The following is a 15,379-nucleotide window of genomic DNA, read 5'->3' on the forward strand; positions in this document are numbered from 1 at the left end:
TATTTATGGAGTACTGTCTTAGAAGAAGTTAACCATGCTCAAACATATTTACAGGTTGTTGGCTTCAGCTTCAGGATGTACATTACTAAGGTGATAGATCTAAAGCTCTTTTTGAAAGACGAGATAAATTATTTTCAAAGGTCACATGTGATGAGATGGGAATTTCTGTGGATAAAACTGAACTGTCAGAAAGAAGAAAATGATGCCTGATTGCAAAGCTGTAGACAAGATGGATTTGAGGTGCTCAGGGTCAGAGTATATCGACTAATCAACATGTATCTACAAAAAATCGATGCATGTTCCAAACCATGGAAAATAATTTGCTGTTTTCGTGGCCAGAATTCTGGTTAAAGCCTCAGAAACGAATCTTCCCACAACTGTAAAAGGTTTAGCTAACAATTATGATGAGATTCATGAACATGTTGTCTCTACAAAACTTCCATGCCTAAGAATACTTCTGAAAGCTGCCAAATTCCAAAATAAGAGTATCTTTTTTGGACATCTTTAAGATTCTTACAATTCATAGTTCAGTATGAATTTTCCAAATCTGTTCCCAACCCCCTTTGGGCATTAAGATTTTTCTTACCTTTCTGTGTTTCAGTAGTGTCATGTAAGAGGGGTTTTTTCAAAACTCAACCTAATTACAAATTATATTAGGTCTGCTGCGAGTCAAGCATGGCTCTCTACTTTGGCAATTTTGTCAGAGGAAAACAGTTTATCAAAGGTACCAATTTTGCTGTACAGTAATTTAAAAATCTGCAGCACAAAAAGTTAGGCTGTACGTTAAGGTAACCTACGGCCAAGTTACATATTGGTCCCCTCCTGATATCTTGGTTGTGATGACAGACTGCTCTGTAACACAGCCTGAGGTCTAGGTTAAGTTGGAAGCTGACAATTTGGTTGTGAAAGTAGAAAATCTGGTTATGGTAACCATCTGACCAGTACCAAAGCCCAGTGTTTACATGTGTGTCACATTCAAAAATGGAAGTAAATTTGACCATCACCTATCACTAACAAGATTTTTGGTTATTTGTGCTCTTTGAGTAACAGTTGATGAAACTGTGTTATTTACCTACAAAATGCTTGTTTCCATTCAAAAAACTGTTAAGAAATAGGTATCATTATGCTTTACTCACTTAACCACTTGCATCAAGAAATTGCTACACCTAAAAAAAAAGTTTTTGGAGGATTGGTGGGTGTGGAGGAGATGACAACTTAAAATCCCACACCAGATGACAAATTATTTATAGTCAAGGTGGCATAAGAAGAATCCTGACAGCTCGTAACACTGTTGCCAGCTTCCAACTGCAAAGCACTAATGGCTGCAGGCAAGAACAGTAGCCATCTACTCGGCTGTGACAATGATGAGGCATTGCCACAGAGACATTTATAAAATCATGTTATGGTACTGGCCCATGAAACTGCCATGCCCAGCCTTCTGCAACTGGCAAGGAGCAACTTACACTGACTCAACTAGAACTACACCAGTGCCTGCTGGTAGAAAATAAGGTGGGGAGTATTGTGTATTTGTGTTATCGGTAGAGAAGCGGTAACGGTATAATGGTTGGTCAGGAAAATTCAGTGACTTCAAACAGTGATTAGTCATTGAATGTTATCTGGGTAATAAATCCACCATGGATATTTCAACCCTCCTGAAGCTGCCCAAGACAGCTGCTGGTGACGTGATTGTCGAATGGAAAGGTGACGGAACATCCAAAGCTAAACCAAGGCCAGGCACACCTCATATACTGATGGACAGAGACTGTTAAGCAATGCAGAGCGTGGCTATACAAAATAGTGTGAAATCAGTGGAAGGAATCACTCATGAATTCCAAAGTAATTGCAGTCGACCTAACACAATGTCTGTGCATAGTTAGATGAAGACAGAGAGGTACATTGGCTGAGGAGCTCACACATTTCAGGAGTCAATGCTAAGCTTCACTTGAGGGACTGCAGAGAGCAATGTCACTGGACAGCAGATGACTAGAAATGAGCGATTTGCAGCGATGAATCACACTGTAACCTGTAGCAATCCAGTGTAAGGGTTTGTGCCTGGCAAATGCCTGTATAACATTACCTGCGATCATGTGTAATGCCATAAGTGAAATGCAGAGCAGATGAAACTGGGGTAGGAGGGAATATTTTTTTAGGTTAGTTGTGGTCCCCTTATAGTGCTTAAGAAAACAGCAAATGCAGAAGGATATGAAAGTGTTCTACAGCATTGTGTACTGTGTTTAGTATAGGAACAGTTTAGAAATGATTATTATTTGTATCAGCTTGACAATGCACCCTCCCCTAATGCAGCATCTGTAAGGCAATCATTTGTGGCCAATTACATTCCTGAAATGGACTGGTCTGTCCATAGTCCCAACTCGAATGCAGCAGAATGCCACTGGGCTGAGTTAGAACGTTGACTTTGCTCCAGATACCAGCGTCCAACATCACTACCTTCTCTGGTTTCAGTTCTTGTGGAAGAATGGGTTGCCAATCCTCCAAAGAAATTCAGACACCTAAGCGAAAGTGCTCCCGGTAGAGTTCCAGCCATCATAAAGGTGAAGGATCAACACAGCCCACAATAATGTCCACTAGTAGGTGTCCAGATAGTTTTGATCATATAGTGTACATTCTAGTGTCGCACTGTTGCTACCAGATTATGCAAATAAAAACAGGCAACAGCAATCTTTTGTCCCAACTGATGACACATTGCAGGAATGAGAAAAATGTATTGTTTAACAGATAACAAAATACATATTCACATCAAAATATATAATTACAAAACAGATTTACAATACAATCTTGTATTCAGCTAGCATGATTCATCATAGAAGTCACTGTAATAGTCTTCTTCAAATAGTCTGAATTAATATTCCTGTTAGTATAAAATTGTACAGTTTTTTCTGGAACAACCATAAGAAAGCCATTTTCTGAGAAATGCCCAAAGACATTTGGGACTTCTAACCACACAAACAGAGATATGCTGTCAGTAGAGATTTTCACTTCAAAGGTATAGTTGAAATTGTTCTGCTGTTGGATAGGACCGTGCACCTCAGTCACCTGCAGAGATAGAAACATAGCTGTAGATTCTGTGTGGTGTGAGAGAGAGTAACATACACTCTATAGCAATATTCAACAATAAGAACATGAGAAAGTAGTATTACAGAAATGTTTCTACAAAAGGCAGGATGCATACTATAAATACAAGCAGGACAGACCAGAGTCAATCCATACAATTTCTTTAGATGACAATATTCTAATTTTTGGCAGAGTATACTTTGCAATGAGCATTCGTAACAAGTTAATGACTGCCACTTAATCTGCAATCTCTTGTCTTTAGTGGGCAGTGTGCAGCCAGTTCTTGTATCTGGACACACTTCAGACACTGACTCAAAAGTTTCAGCTTATGACTTGCTGGCTCAGCTGCAGATTTTCAGTTAATAATTGGCCAGTCAAAAACAATGCACAACATAATTAATGCAAGGAAAGTTCCCTCCCTTTACACTTTATGGTCTGCCACAGTTGGAGATCCTCCACACTGACCTACATGCAGTCTTTCGGGTTGTATCCTGTACGATATGTGACTTGAATAAGGTTAACACAAACTGAGGAAACATTATGGATTAACTAATATATTAGAGACAGACAACAATCACATATTGGCAGAGGTTATGGCAGAAATTGGCTATGTACTTATTAAGGAAACACCTCTTCATCTCAGGTAATTTACTGATACAACAGAGTACCTACATCTGTAAGACCCTAAAGGAAGTTCAACCCTATTCCTTTTCCACATAGCTTTTGGAAATATATGAGATGTAATGAAAACAATCCATTTCTGTTGCAGACTGAGTACAGTGAGTGAGCCACATGTTAAAAGTTTGAAAATGATAGTTGTATTTTTTGGAAGAGAAGCTGGATTAATTATTGTGCTAATAGTTAAACTGCAATAAGTATTATTTGTTTGATAGAGAGAAAGTTGTGGTAGCAATTTAGCAAATACCATATTTACTATTATTATTATTTCTTTACTTTCTCAGACGTTAAGTCTGGTTAAAAATGGAAAGTGATGCAGACCTTGATCAAGCGTCACTTCCTTTTAACTGTATGGTATGTGTTATATTGCATTTAGGAACTTTCGGGTAATTGAACAAGTGTCAATAATTACAGATTTCTGTAGTTGTATATATAAGTTTGGATGTAGCTGTATTGCATTGATGTACTGGTGGATATTGTGTGGTATGACTCCTGTAGTTGATAGTATAATTGGTATAATGTCAACTTTATCCTGATGCCACATGTCCTTGACTTCCTCAGCCAGTTGGATGTATTTTTCAATTTTTTTCTCCTGTTTTCTTTTGTATATTTGTTGTATTGGGTATGGATATTTCGATTAGTTGTGTTAATTTCTTCTTTTTATTGGTGAGTATGATGTCAGGTTTGTTATGTGGTGTTGTTTTATCTGTTATAATGGTTCTGTTCCAGTATAATTTGTATTCATCGTTCTCCAGTACATTTTGTGGTGCATACTTGTATGTGAGAACATGTTGTTTTATAAGTTTATGTTGTGAGGCAAGCTGTTGATGTATTATTTTTGCTACATTGTCATGTCTTCTGGGGTATTCTGTACTTGCTAGTATTGTACATCCACTTGTGATGTGATATACTGTTTCTATTTGTTGTTTGCAAAGTCTGCATTTATCTGTTGTGGTATTGGGATCTTTAATAATATGCTTGCTGTAATATCTGGTGTTTATTGTTTGATCCTGTATTGCAATCATGAATCCTTCTGTCTCACTGTATATATTGCCTTTTCTTGGCCATGTGTTGGATGCGTCTTGATCTATGTGTGGCTGTGTTAGATGATACGGGTGCTTGCCATGTAGTGTTTTCTTTTTCCAATTTACTTTCTTTGTATCTGTTGATGTTATGTGATCTAAAGGGTTGTAGAAGTGGTTATGAAATTGCAGTGGTGTAGCCGATGTATTTATATGAGTGATTGCTTTGTGTATTTTGCTAGTTTCTGCTCGTTCTATAAAGAATTTTCTTAAATTGTCTACCTGTCCATAATGTAGGTTTTTTATGTCAATAAATCCCCTTCCTCCTTCCTTTCTGCTTAATGTGAATCTTTCAGTTGCTGAATGTATGTGATGTATTCTATATTTGTGGCATTGTGATCGTGTAAGTGTATTGAGTGCTTCTTGGTCTGTGTTACTCCATTTCACTACTCCAAATGAGTAGGTCAATATTGGTATAGCATAAGTATTTATAGATTTTGTCTTGTTTCTTGCTGTCAATTCTGTTTTCAGTATTTTTGTTAGTCTTTGTCTATATTTTTCTTTTAGTTCTTCTTTAATATTTGTATTATCTATTCCTATTTTTTGTCTGTATCCTAGATATTTATAGGCATCTGTTTTTTCCAACACTTCTATGCAGTCGCTGTGGTTATCCAATATGCAATCTTCTTGTTTAGTGTGTTTTCCCTTGACTATGCTATTTTTCTTACATTTGTCTGTTCCAAAAGCCATATTTATATCATTGCTGAATACTCCTGTTATCTTTAGTAATTGGTTGAGTTGTTGATTTGTTGCTGCCAGTAGTTTTAGATCATCCATGTATAGCAGATGTGTGATTTTGTGTGGGTATGTTCCAGTAATATTGTATCCATAATTTGTATTATTTAGCATGTTGGATAGTGGGTTCAGAGCAAGGCAGAACCAGAAAGGACTTAATGAGTCTCCTTGATATATTCCACGCTTAATCTGTATTGGCTGTGATGTGATATTATTTGAATTTGTTTGGATATTAAGTGTGGTTTTCCAATTTTTCATTACTATGTTTAGGAACTGTATCAATTTAGGATCTACTTTGTATATTTCCAATATTTGTAGTAACCATGAGTGGGGTACACTATCAAAAGCTTTTTGGTAATCAATGTATGCATAGTGTAGCGACCCCTGTTTAGTTTTAGCTTGATATGTCACCTCTGCATCTATTATCAGTTGCTCTTTACATCCTCGTGCTCCTTTGCAACAGCCTTTTTGTTCTTCATTTATAATTTTGTTCTGTGTTGTATGTGTCATTAATTTCTGTGTAATTACTGAAGTTAATATTTTGTATATTGTTGGTAGGCATGTCATGGGGCGATATTTAGCTGGGTTTGCTGTGTCTGCTTGATCTTTAGGTTTCAGATAAGTTATTCCATGTGTAAGTGTATCAGGGAATGTGTATGGGTCTGCAATGTAACTGTTAAATAATTTAGTTAGATGTGAATGTGTTGAGGTGAATTTCTTTAGCCATAAATGTGCTATTTTATCTTTTCCAGGGGCTTTCCAATTGTGAGTAGAATTAATTGCTTGGGTGACTTCATGTTGCAAAATTATCACTTCAGGCATTTGTGGTATCATCTTGTACGTATCTGTTTCTGCTTGTATCCACCGTGCATGCCTGTTATGTTGTACCGGGTTTGGCCATATGTTGCTCCAGAAGTGTTCCGTGTCTGTTATGTTTGGTGGATTGTCTATTTTAATGTGTGTGTTACCTATTGTCTGGTAAAATTTCTTTTGGTTTGTGTTGAATGTTTGGTTTTGTTTCCTTCTATTTTCACTTTTTTTGTATCTTCTAAGTCGTTTGGCCAATGCTTGTAATTTCTGCTTCATTTCATCTAATTGCTCTATCACTTCTTGTTGTGAGATTTTACCTAATCTTTTTTGTTTTTTTTCTGACATTTCATTTCTTATAAATTGTGTTAGCTGTCCGATGTCTTTTCTCAGTTTCTGATCTGTAGCCTGTGTTGCCATGCTAGTTTTGTGGGTTTCTTCTGTGTGTTGGTTGGTTCTGATCTCTGCCTAGTGTGTATATTTAGTGTAGTGAGTGCTCCTATATAAACCAGTAGTTGTAACTCTTCCATAGTTGTGTTTTCATTTATTTTGTTGTGTATGATTGTGTTGATAGTTTTTATTGTTGTTTCGACTTGTCGGTTATTTGGCGGTCTATGCAAGAATGGTCTAATGTCTGTATTTGTGTCTTTGTATTCTATATAGGTCAGCTGAAATTTTTCTTCTATATCTAACATGTGTGTCACTTCATATTCTATTTGTGCTTGTTCTGGTGGCTGTCTTAAGATATCGTTTTCCTCTGAGTGTTTAATTGATGCGTGTTGTTCTTTGTTTGTTTGCTCTGGGATGTTTGAATCCATTACTGTATTTTCCTTTTCTTCTGATTGCACATTATTTTGTTCCAGTATTTGTTGTACTTGTTGTTTGATGTTTTCTAATTCTGACTGGGGTATCCTGTTATTTTTTATTATTACACGGATCTGATCAGCTAGTCATTGTTCTGTTAAAAATTTTAATTCTGGGTATCTGGTAATAAATGTTGTGTATACTTGTGATCTGTATCCAGTTGTGTTGGTTCCTAGGTTTGTTGCTTGGTAATAACAGAACATGAGGTGTCGATTAACTTCATCTGACCATCTTATCCTCTGTCGTTGTTTTCCTTCTAGGGTGGTTGCAGGAAGCATATCCTGGAAAACACCTCTATTTGGATTTGAATCATTTTCCAGTTGGCTAGAGGTGTCGTTACCATTGTGGGCGGGCATAGGGTTCAAGCATCGTCCCCGACCACGACGGCGCTTGTCCGAGGCTTCTTTAGTTCTGTCCTGAACCAACTAATCACACTAAAAGGGGGGTTAGCCCTATTAGTGGTTTGTTCTTTTCGTCGCCTTTTACGACTGGCAGAACATACCGGAGGCCTATTCTTTTCCCAGGCCTCCACGGGAACTATTATTATTCCAGAATGAGATTTTCACTCTGCAGCGGAGTGTGCGCTGATATGAAACTTCCTGGCAGATTAAAACTGTGTGCCCGACCGAGACTCAAACTCGGGACCTTTGCCTTAGCAGGAGAGCTTCTGTAAAGTTTGGAAGGTAGGAGACGAGGTACTGGCAGAAGTAAAGCTGTGAGTATCGGGCGTGAGTCGTGCTTCGGTAGCTCAGTTGGTAGAGCACTTGCCCGTGAAAGGCAAAGGTCCCGAGTTCGAGTCTCAGTCGGGCACACAGTTTTAATCTGCCAGGAAGTTTCATTATTATTATTATTATTATTGTGTCTTCTCAGATGATCAGGAACACAGAAGGAATAACTAAATGGTATTTTTATGGTTCAGTATGATATGGCTATGTTGCCACAGTGCACGGATAATTTAAATAAAAATCATCACTCTGTGAGCTTAAACTATTATCGTCTCATTTTTGTGGAGTACTGAAAGCTAAAAGAAAGAAGAACATAACATGCTTAAATGGGATATGCACAGAAGCTATGGTATCTATAGGTGATCCATTTCTTATCTTTTTGATTTGAATTAAGCACCACAATAATGTGGCTTTTGGAGGTGATCAGTATAACAACAGATAACACCAATGAAGATATTTTGTAAATGTACTGTCAAGCAATTCAAGATTGTGCGTATGCATTAAAGTCTCACAGAAAAAGATGCAATCATGTAAACTGTCAAAGGACTACTACTCACACAAAAGAGAATAGCAATCCTTAGACCATAGGTAGTTATTGCCTGTGTTCGTTTCTCTCTCTCTACCATCCTGACCTTTGAAACCAACATCAAACTAATGTGGCAGGTGGACTATGGGCAAGTCAAACTCATTTCATGCTGTGGATAGTGGAGCCACTGACTTCATTGTTTATAGCAGAAATCAGGCACTGCTTTTAATAAGTGAGCTACCTACTGTATTAGTATTGCATATGTAGCACTAGAATAAGTAATGTTATTTCAGTGAAATTTTCAGCTTTAATGTAATGGTTATTGTTTCAACATTAAGGCAGGTAAAACCACAAGAAACACTTTTTAACATCATATCTGCATTTTTTCCACATACACTTTTTACAAGTTTCAGACTTGCATGCATCTTTGGTAAATTCTTCTTTTTTTGCTTCTGTTCATCATCTGTTTTACTATTCACACAGGAATGGAAGATAATGTACTATTTTAGGAGCAAGCATTTCATTATTAGATGAAACTTCAAAACAGAGATGGCCCTAGTCTACACATCACTGGGGTGCGAACGCTACCATGACATCACAAGCTGATGTTCAAGTTCAGCTTACCAGCTAATATTCCATAACTGTTACTAAACGCAGTAAGTTACTAAGACATTATTATGACAAGAAGCAAAACACTGGAAATGATTACCGAGAAAATTCTTGAAATGAATCAGATAATAATAACAACATTTTCTTGCTATGCATACATTATAAATACAAATTAACAAAATTCTGCTACTAGCAATTACAAATATACAGTATTCTTTACAGTCTGCTATCAAAGTCTTGGTTTGGCTTTCTTCTAACACCAGAGGCCATAGCGTACAAGAATTCGAGCAAAAAATGTTTAAAGAATTTATAAAATTTTTTGCCATACAGATATTTCCTTTTCAGGATAAGGATCAAAATATTCCTTCCTTCATACTTCAGTAGAAAAACTGTTACCAGTATTGAAGATTATGTAAAAAAATATTTATGTAGTTTGTCATATGGAAAAAAGAAAATTAAGTCAATGTTTAATAAGTCTCTGCATGTGTTTGTATGGACCAATATATAAAGAACATTAACAACAAATCCTGAACATTTATACACCAAAAATATTCCTACATAGATCATACACATATTCTTCATAACAATGTCATTTCTCTGCTTCAGTCTCTAATTTAATACCCTAATTTCAAGAAAATAAGTTAGTGAAACTTTGGTTTTTTAAAAGAACTTGCTTGCCAAACAATATATACTTTGTTTTATTATAATCTACTACATAACAAAATGCTGCAAAAGACATCATCAGTGTAATGAAAAGTCTTGGCTGAAAACACTAAAATAAAGTTAGCATTTGGTGCACTAGCTGCCTGCAAATGCTAACACCCATCAGCTGATCAAGAGGTTTGTTTCATAAAATGATATCATGTACTGTTTAACTCTTCGATAGTCTAAGAACTTACTGTTAGCAACACGTCACAGGGCAATAACAGAATAAAGCACTGTTAAATGTAATGAGAACCATTGACAGTTTCGAATTTGTACTTGTTAAATTGACAATCACTGCCAAGAAAGGGCAAGGTAACAAGACATTGTATTCTTGGAGATACAGAGTGGATATGCACCACAGGGACATAACTATGGGGCAAATACATAAACTGAAATTCTCTATCTCTATTGCGACCATGCCTCTCCCCCTTTCTCCCACCCAAATTCCTAACTCAACAAAACTGCTTTCACAGGCAGCCCCTGTTTTCCCCCACACCCCACCCCCCTGCCCCATGCTGCCACTGCCACCACACACACACACACACACACACACACACTACACCATCTTTGAACACCGTCCTTCAAGACCAGCAAAGCTTGATGACCCTACTGGAAACATATAACATAAAATCCACCATAGACTCTCCTACAAGAGTTACACCAACAACTAGCTCAACAATTGATCAGATATTAATAAGCACAAATGTAAATCACAATTTCTGTACCGGAAATCCTAATACCGGCTTCAGTGATCACTATGCACAGTTTATTGCTTTGCACACTCCAAGTGAAACAACTGAGAAAGAGGAACTTGTAAAAGAAGCAAGGAAATTAACCAACAAAGAAATAATCCTTTTTGTACAGAGACTAAGTGAAGAAACTTGGTATGAAGTGTATACTTGTGAAAATACTAACAAAAAGTTTGAAAAATTCATGGAAATCTTCATGTCATACTTTGAAGCTGCATTTCCATTAAAAAAGCAAAAATGTCAACCCAACTTCAAAAAGAACAAATGGATTACAATAGGTATTAGAATATCTTGTGCAGAGAAAAGAAGATTACATGATATAGCAAAGACAAAGAACATGCCTCATGAATTTCATTTGTACCTGAAGAATTACAAGAGGATCCTCAAAAATGTTGTAAGGAAAGCTAAAACAATGGCAAATGACAAATACATTGAAAACTCAAAAAACAAATCTAAAGCTATATGGGAAGTTATAAAAAATCAAACAACAAGTGAAACTAAACAATATAAAAATGTGAACTTATGTTATGAAGGACAAATGATTTCTTGCCCAACAGAAATTGCAGGGACCTTCAACAAATATTTTGCAAACGTAAGTGAACAGTTGGTGAGTAGACTGGAAAACACAACAAAATATCACGTCCAACATGTAATAGTGAGAGATGTGTCTACATCTTTGTTCCTTTCACCCACAAATTCTGAAGAAATTTTATCAGTTATAAAAACCTTGAAAGCAGGGTACTCATGTGTAATTGTTGGAATACCAGATGCAATTATTAAAAAATGCTGTCTTGCCTTAGCTGAACCTGTGACACATTTGTGCAACAGCTCACTGGCATCAGGAACCTTCCCTTCATGCTTAAAAACAGCAAAGCTGAAACCACTGTTCAAAAAAGGAAATCCAGAATGTGTTTCAAATTATCGACCAATAGCCCTACTGCCTGTATTTTCTAAAATTTTGGAAAAGGTTTTTTATAAAAGATTGTCTGATTTCCTAAATAAAAATAAAATTCTCTCTCCTTCACAGCATGACTTCAGGAAAGGCTATTCAACTGAAAGTGCAATATTTGAATTTCTTAATGAAATCTATACTAAACTGGATGCAAGTGAGTTTGTGACAGGCATATCTACATCTACATCTACATTTATACTCCGCAAGCCACCCAATGGTGTGTGGCGGAGGGCACTTTACGTGCCACTGTCATTACCTCCCTTTCCTGTTCCAGTCGCGTATGGTTCGCGGGAAGAACGATTGTCTGAAAGCCTACGTGCGCGCTCTAATCTCTCTAATTTTACATTCATGATCTCCTCTGGAGGTATAAGTAGGGGGAAGCAATATATTCGATACCTCATCCAGAAACGCACCCTCTCGAAACCTGGCGAGCAAGCTACACCGCGATGCAGAGCGCCTCTCTTGCAGAGTCTGCCACTTGAGTTTATTAAACATCTCCGTAACGCTATCACGGTTACCAGATAACCCTGTGACAAAACGCGCCGCTCTTCTTTGGATCTTCTCTATCTGCTCCGTCAGACCGATCTGGTACGGATCCCACACTGATGAGCAATACTCAAGTATAGGTCGAACGAGTGTTTTGTAAGCCACCTCCTTTGTTGATGGACTACATTTTCTAAGCACTCTCCCAATGAATCTCAACCTGGTACCCGCCTTACCAACAATTAATTTTATATGATCATTCCACTTCAAATCGTTCCGCACGCATACTCCCAGATATTTTACAGAAGTAACTGCTACCAGTGTTTGTTCCGCTATCATATAATCATACAATAAAGGATCCTTCTTTCTATGTATTCGCAATACATTACATTTGTCTATGTTAAGGATCAGTTGCCACTCCCTGCACCAAGTGCCTATCCGCTGCAGATCTTCCTGCATTTCGCTACAATTTTCTAATGCTGCAACTTCTCTGTATACTACAGCATCATCCGCGAAAAGCCATCTTGATTTATCTAAAGCTTTTGACGTCATTGACCATAGTGCCCTACTGCAGAAGCTTGACCAGTTAGGAATTAGAGGTATATCCAATGAGTGGCTCAAGACATACCTATGTGGTCGCAAACAGGTGGTTGAAGTGCAATATACTGACCATAACAAAATCAGCTACTACTATTCAGGATATGAAAATGTGAAATATGGTGTCCCTCAAGGATCAGTATTAGGACCCATTCTGTTTCTCCTCTATGTCAATGATCTTACGTACAACAAGTATTGCCAAACTACCCTCCAATTTGTAGATGATACAAGCTTCCTTATTAGTGGTAAAACAGAAGAAAAACTAAAAGACTCCGCTATCCAAACAATGAACAGTGTAGAACAGTGGTTCAGCTACAACAAGCTAATTATAAACAAAGAAAAGATGGTAGCACTGAATTTCTATAATGTAAAAGGAAGACACCACCCATACATAGAAATAGAACTTGGGAACAGAGTTCTTGAAAGTGTTGATAGCACTAAATTTCTGGGACTCTGGCTCCAGAACAACACAAAATGGGAGGTACATATCGAATATTTGCAAAGAAAACCAAGCAAAACCTGTTACATGATACGGATCTTAAAAACTTGTTGCAGCAAAGCCAGCCCGTTAAATGTATACTACTCCTATGTGCATTCCGTAATTAAATATGGCATAATCTTCTGGGGCAATACAACAACAAATATTAAACTTTTCAGGATGCAAAAGAGAATACTAAGAATTATTGAAGGGGTAAACAATACGAAATCGTTCAGACCCATATTCAAAAAACTGTCAGTTCTTCCTCTTCCTTGCATTTTTATCTATGAAACATCAGTTTTTATCAAACAATATATCGATAGACACCCAGATATCTTATTAAAAATGAAGATATACATGCACACAATACAAGGCAAAAATCTGACCTTCATGTGAAACAGGTGAGAACATCATTGTGCCAAAAAGGCACACTACATACTGGGATAAAGATTTTCAATAATCTACCTAAACATATTAAATCAATAGGTAAACTCCGTAGTTTTAAGGCTGAAGTAAAGGCATATTTAATTGATCATTGCTTTTACAGTCTGACAGAATATATAAAAGCCAAACAACAAAAATAAAGATGCATTATTAATATTCTACTTTGAATGTTGCCTGTAATGTTTGTTGTATTTATGAATCTGTGCTAAAATACTTCAATATCTAGTCCTTAGGATTGCAATACAAACTGTATTTTATCTTGTAAATACCTAACCATGTGCAATATCCTTGTATATACGAGGGCTATCTACAAAGAACATTACGTTTTAGAATTAAAAATAAATAAAGTATTGGAATTTTTTTTTTATTATATACAGATGAAAGCCACACTTAAATACTACTTTTCTACATAGTTGCCATTTAAATTGAGGCACTTATCATAGCAATGGACGAGCTTGGAAATTCCTTCGTCGTAAAATTCGGCCGCCTGCGCCTTCAATCACATGGTTAACCTCTTCTTGAAGCTGTGCGTCGTCATCAAAACGCTGCATAGCCAACCACTTCTTCATTGCTGGGAATAAGTGGAAGTCGCTTGGTGCCAGGTCGGGACTGTATGGCAGATGAGGAAACAACTCCCACTTAAAAGATTCGAGAACTTCACGAGTGGCATTTGCCGTGTGGGCCCGGGCATTGTCGTGAATCAGCAAGATCTTTGAGCTGAACTTTCCCCTGCGCTTGTTTTGTATTGCTCTTCTGAGGTTGTGCAGAGTTTGGCAATACCTTTGAGAGTTTATTGTAGTGCCTCTTTCCAGGAAATCCACAAAAATTGCACCTTTTCTGTCCCAAAAGACAGTCGCCATGTGGTTGAAGGCGCAGGCGGCTGAATTTTACGACGAAGGAATTTCCAAGCTCGTCCATCGCTACGATAAGTGCCTTAATTTAAATGGCAACTATGTAGAAAAGTAGTATTTAAGTGTGGCTTTCATCTGTATATAATTAAAAAAAAATTCCAATACTTCATTTATTTTTAATTCCAAAACGTAATGTACTTTGTGGATAGCTCTCGTATTCTACACATATAGGATTTGAAGGACTAAATAAATAAATAAATAAACCTAAGTCAAAAAGTAAAATAGATGATAAAAACATAAACAAACAGTATATTTCATTTTTAATACCATAGTTAAGTGAAATATGATCCTAACAATTTTTTCTTTGGTTTATCACTACATGATACAGATATTCATTACATCATCATTGCACATAACAAATACCAAACACTAACAAATATATTTCAACTAAATACAAAACTAAACTGTTTCTTACAAGAATCCATATTTAAATAGGAAGATAACCTTTTTACATTTGAAATAAACACATTAAAAGCCTACTATCAACACAGAGCAAAATAAAAAAAAATGAAATAATATCTAATGCAATATCACAAGACAAAGCACAAACAAAAAGATAATTCCAAAGAAATACTTAAGTATGAATATCCACGATTAGATAAAATGCTTTGTTCACCTGAATTTGTAGAAAATTGGCATTATGCTTTATATGCATGGAAAAAAAGAATATATTGGGTTCGTTCATAACTTTGATAGTTTATACTGATTCTTTCGCAAACTCAGTGTTACTGCAATCTTGTAAACGACTGCATGAGTGCAGTTTTCATTTGTTGTACAGCTGTTCATTGTTTCCAGTGCATACAGTGGTAGAAATACTGAAACATTTGGTGGCATCTGTTGCTCCTGCCCATGATGTTGTCAAAACAGAAGACATAAGCAACTCATTTAAAGCCAATACACCTATGATGATGCCAATGATGCAATCACAATGAACGCATAACAATATCAGTTTCCACATAAAA

General features: G+C 36.6%; 1 protein-coding gene across 1 annotated transcript in view; it reads right to left on the reverse strand.

Annotated features, from left to right (window-relative positions):
- Positions 1-2,751: 2,751 nt before the first annotated feature.
- LOC124789643 (beta-mannosidase) overlaps positions 2,752-15,379 on the reverse strand; it is a 244,783-nt gene continuing 232,155 nt past the window's right edge. Inside the window, exon 15 of the mRNA XM_047257076.1 lies at positions 2,752-3,054. Coding sequence (XP_047113032.1) covers positions 2,803-3,054 — 252 coding nt within the window. The 3' untranslated portion in view covers positions 2,752-2,802. The remainder of the gene's footprint in view (positions 3,055-15,379) is intronic.

Source organism: Schistocerca piceifrons, chromosome 1 (assembly GCF_021461385.2).
Source record: "Schistocerca piceifrons isolate TAMUIC-IGC-003096 chromosome 1, iqSchPice1.1, whole genome shotgun sequence".
NCBI classification, from domain to species: domain Eukaryota; kingdom Metazoa; phylum Arthropoda; class Insecta; order Orthoptera; family Acrididae; genus Schistocerca; species Schistocerca piceifrons.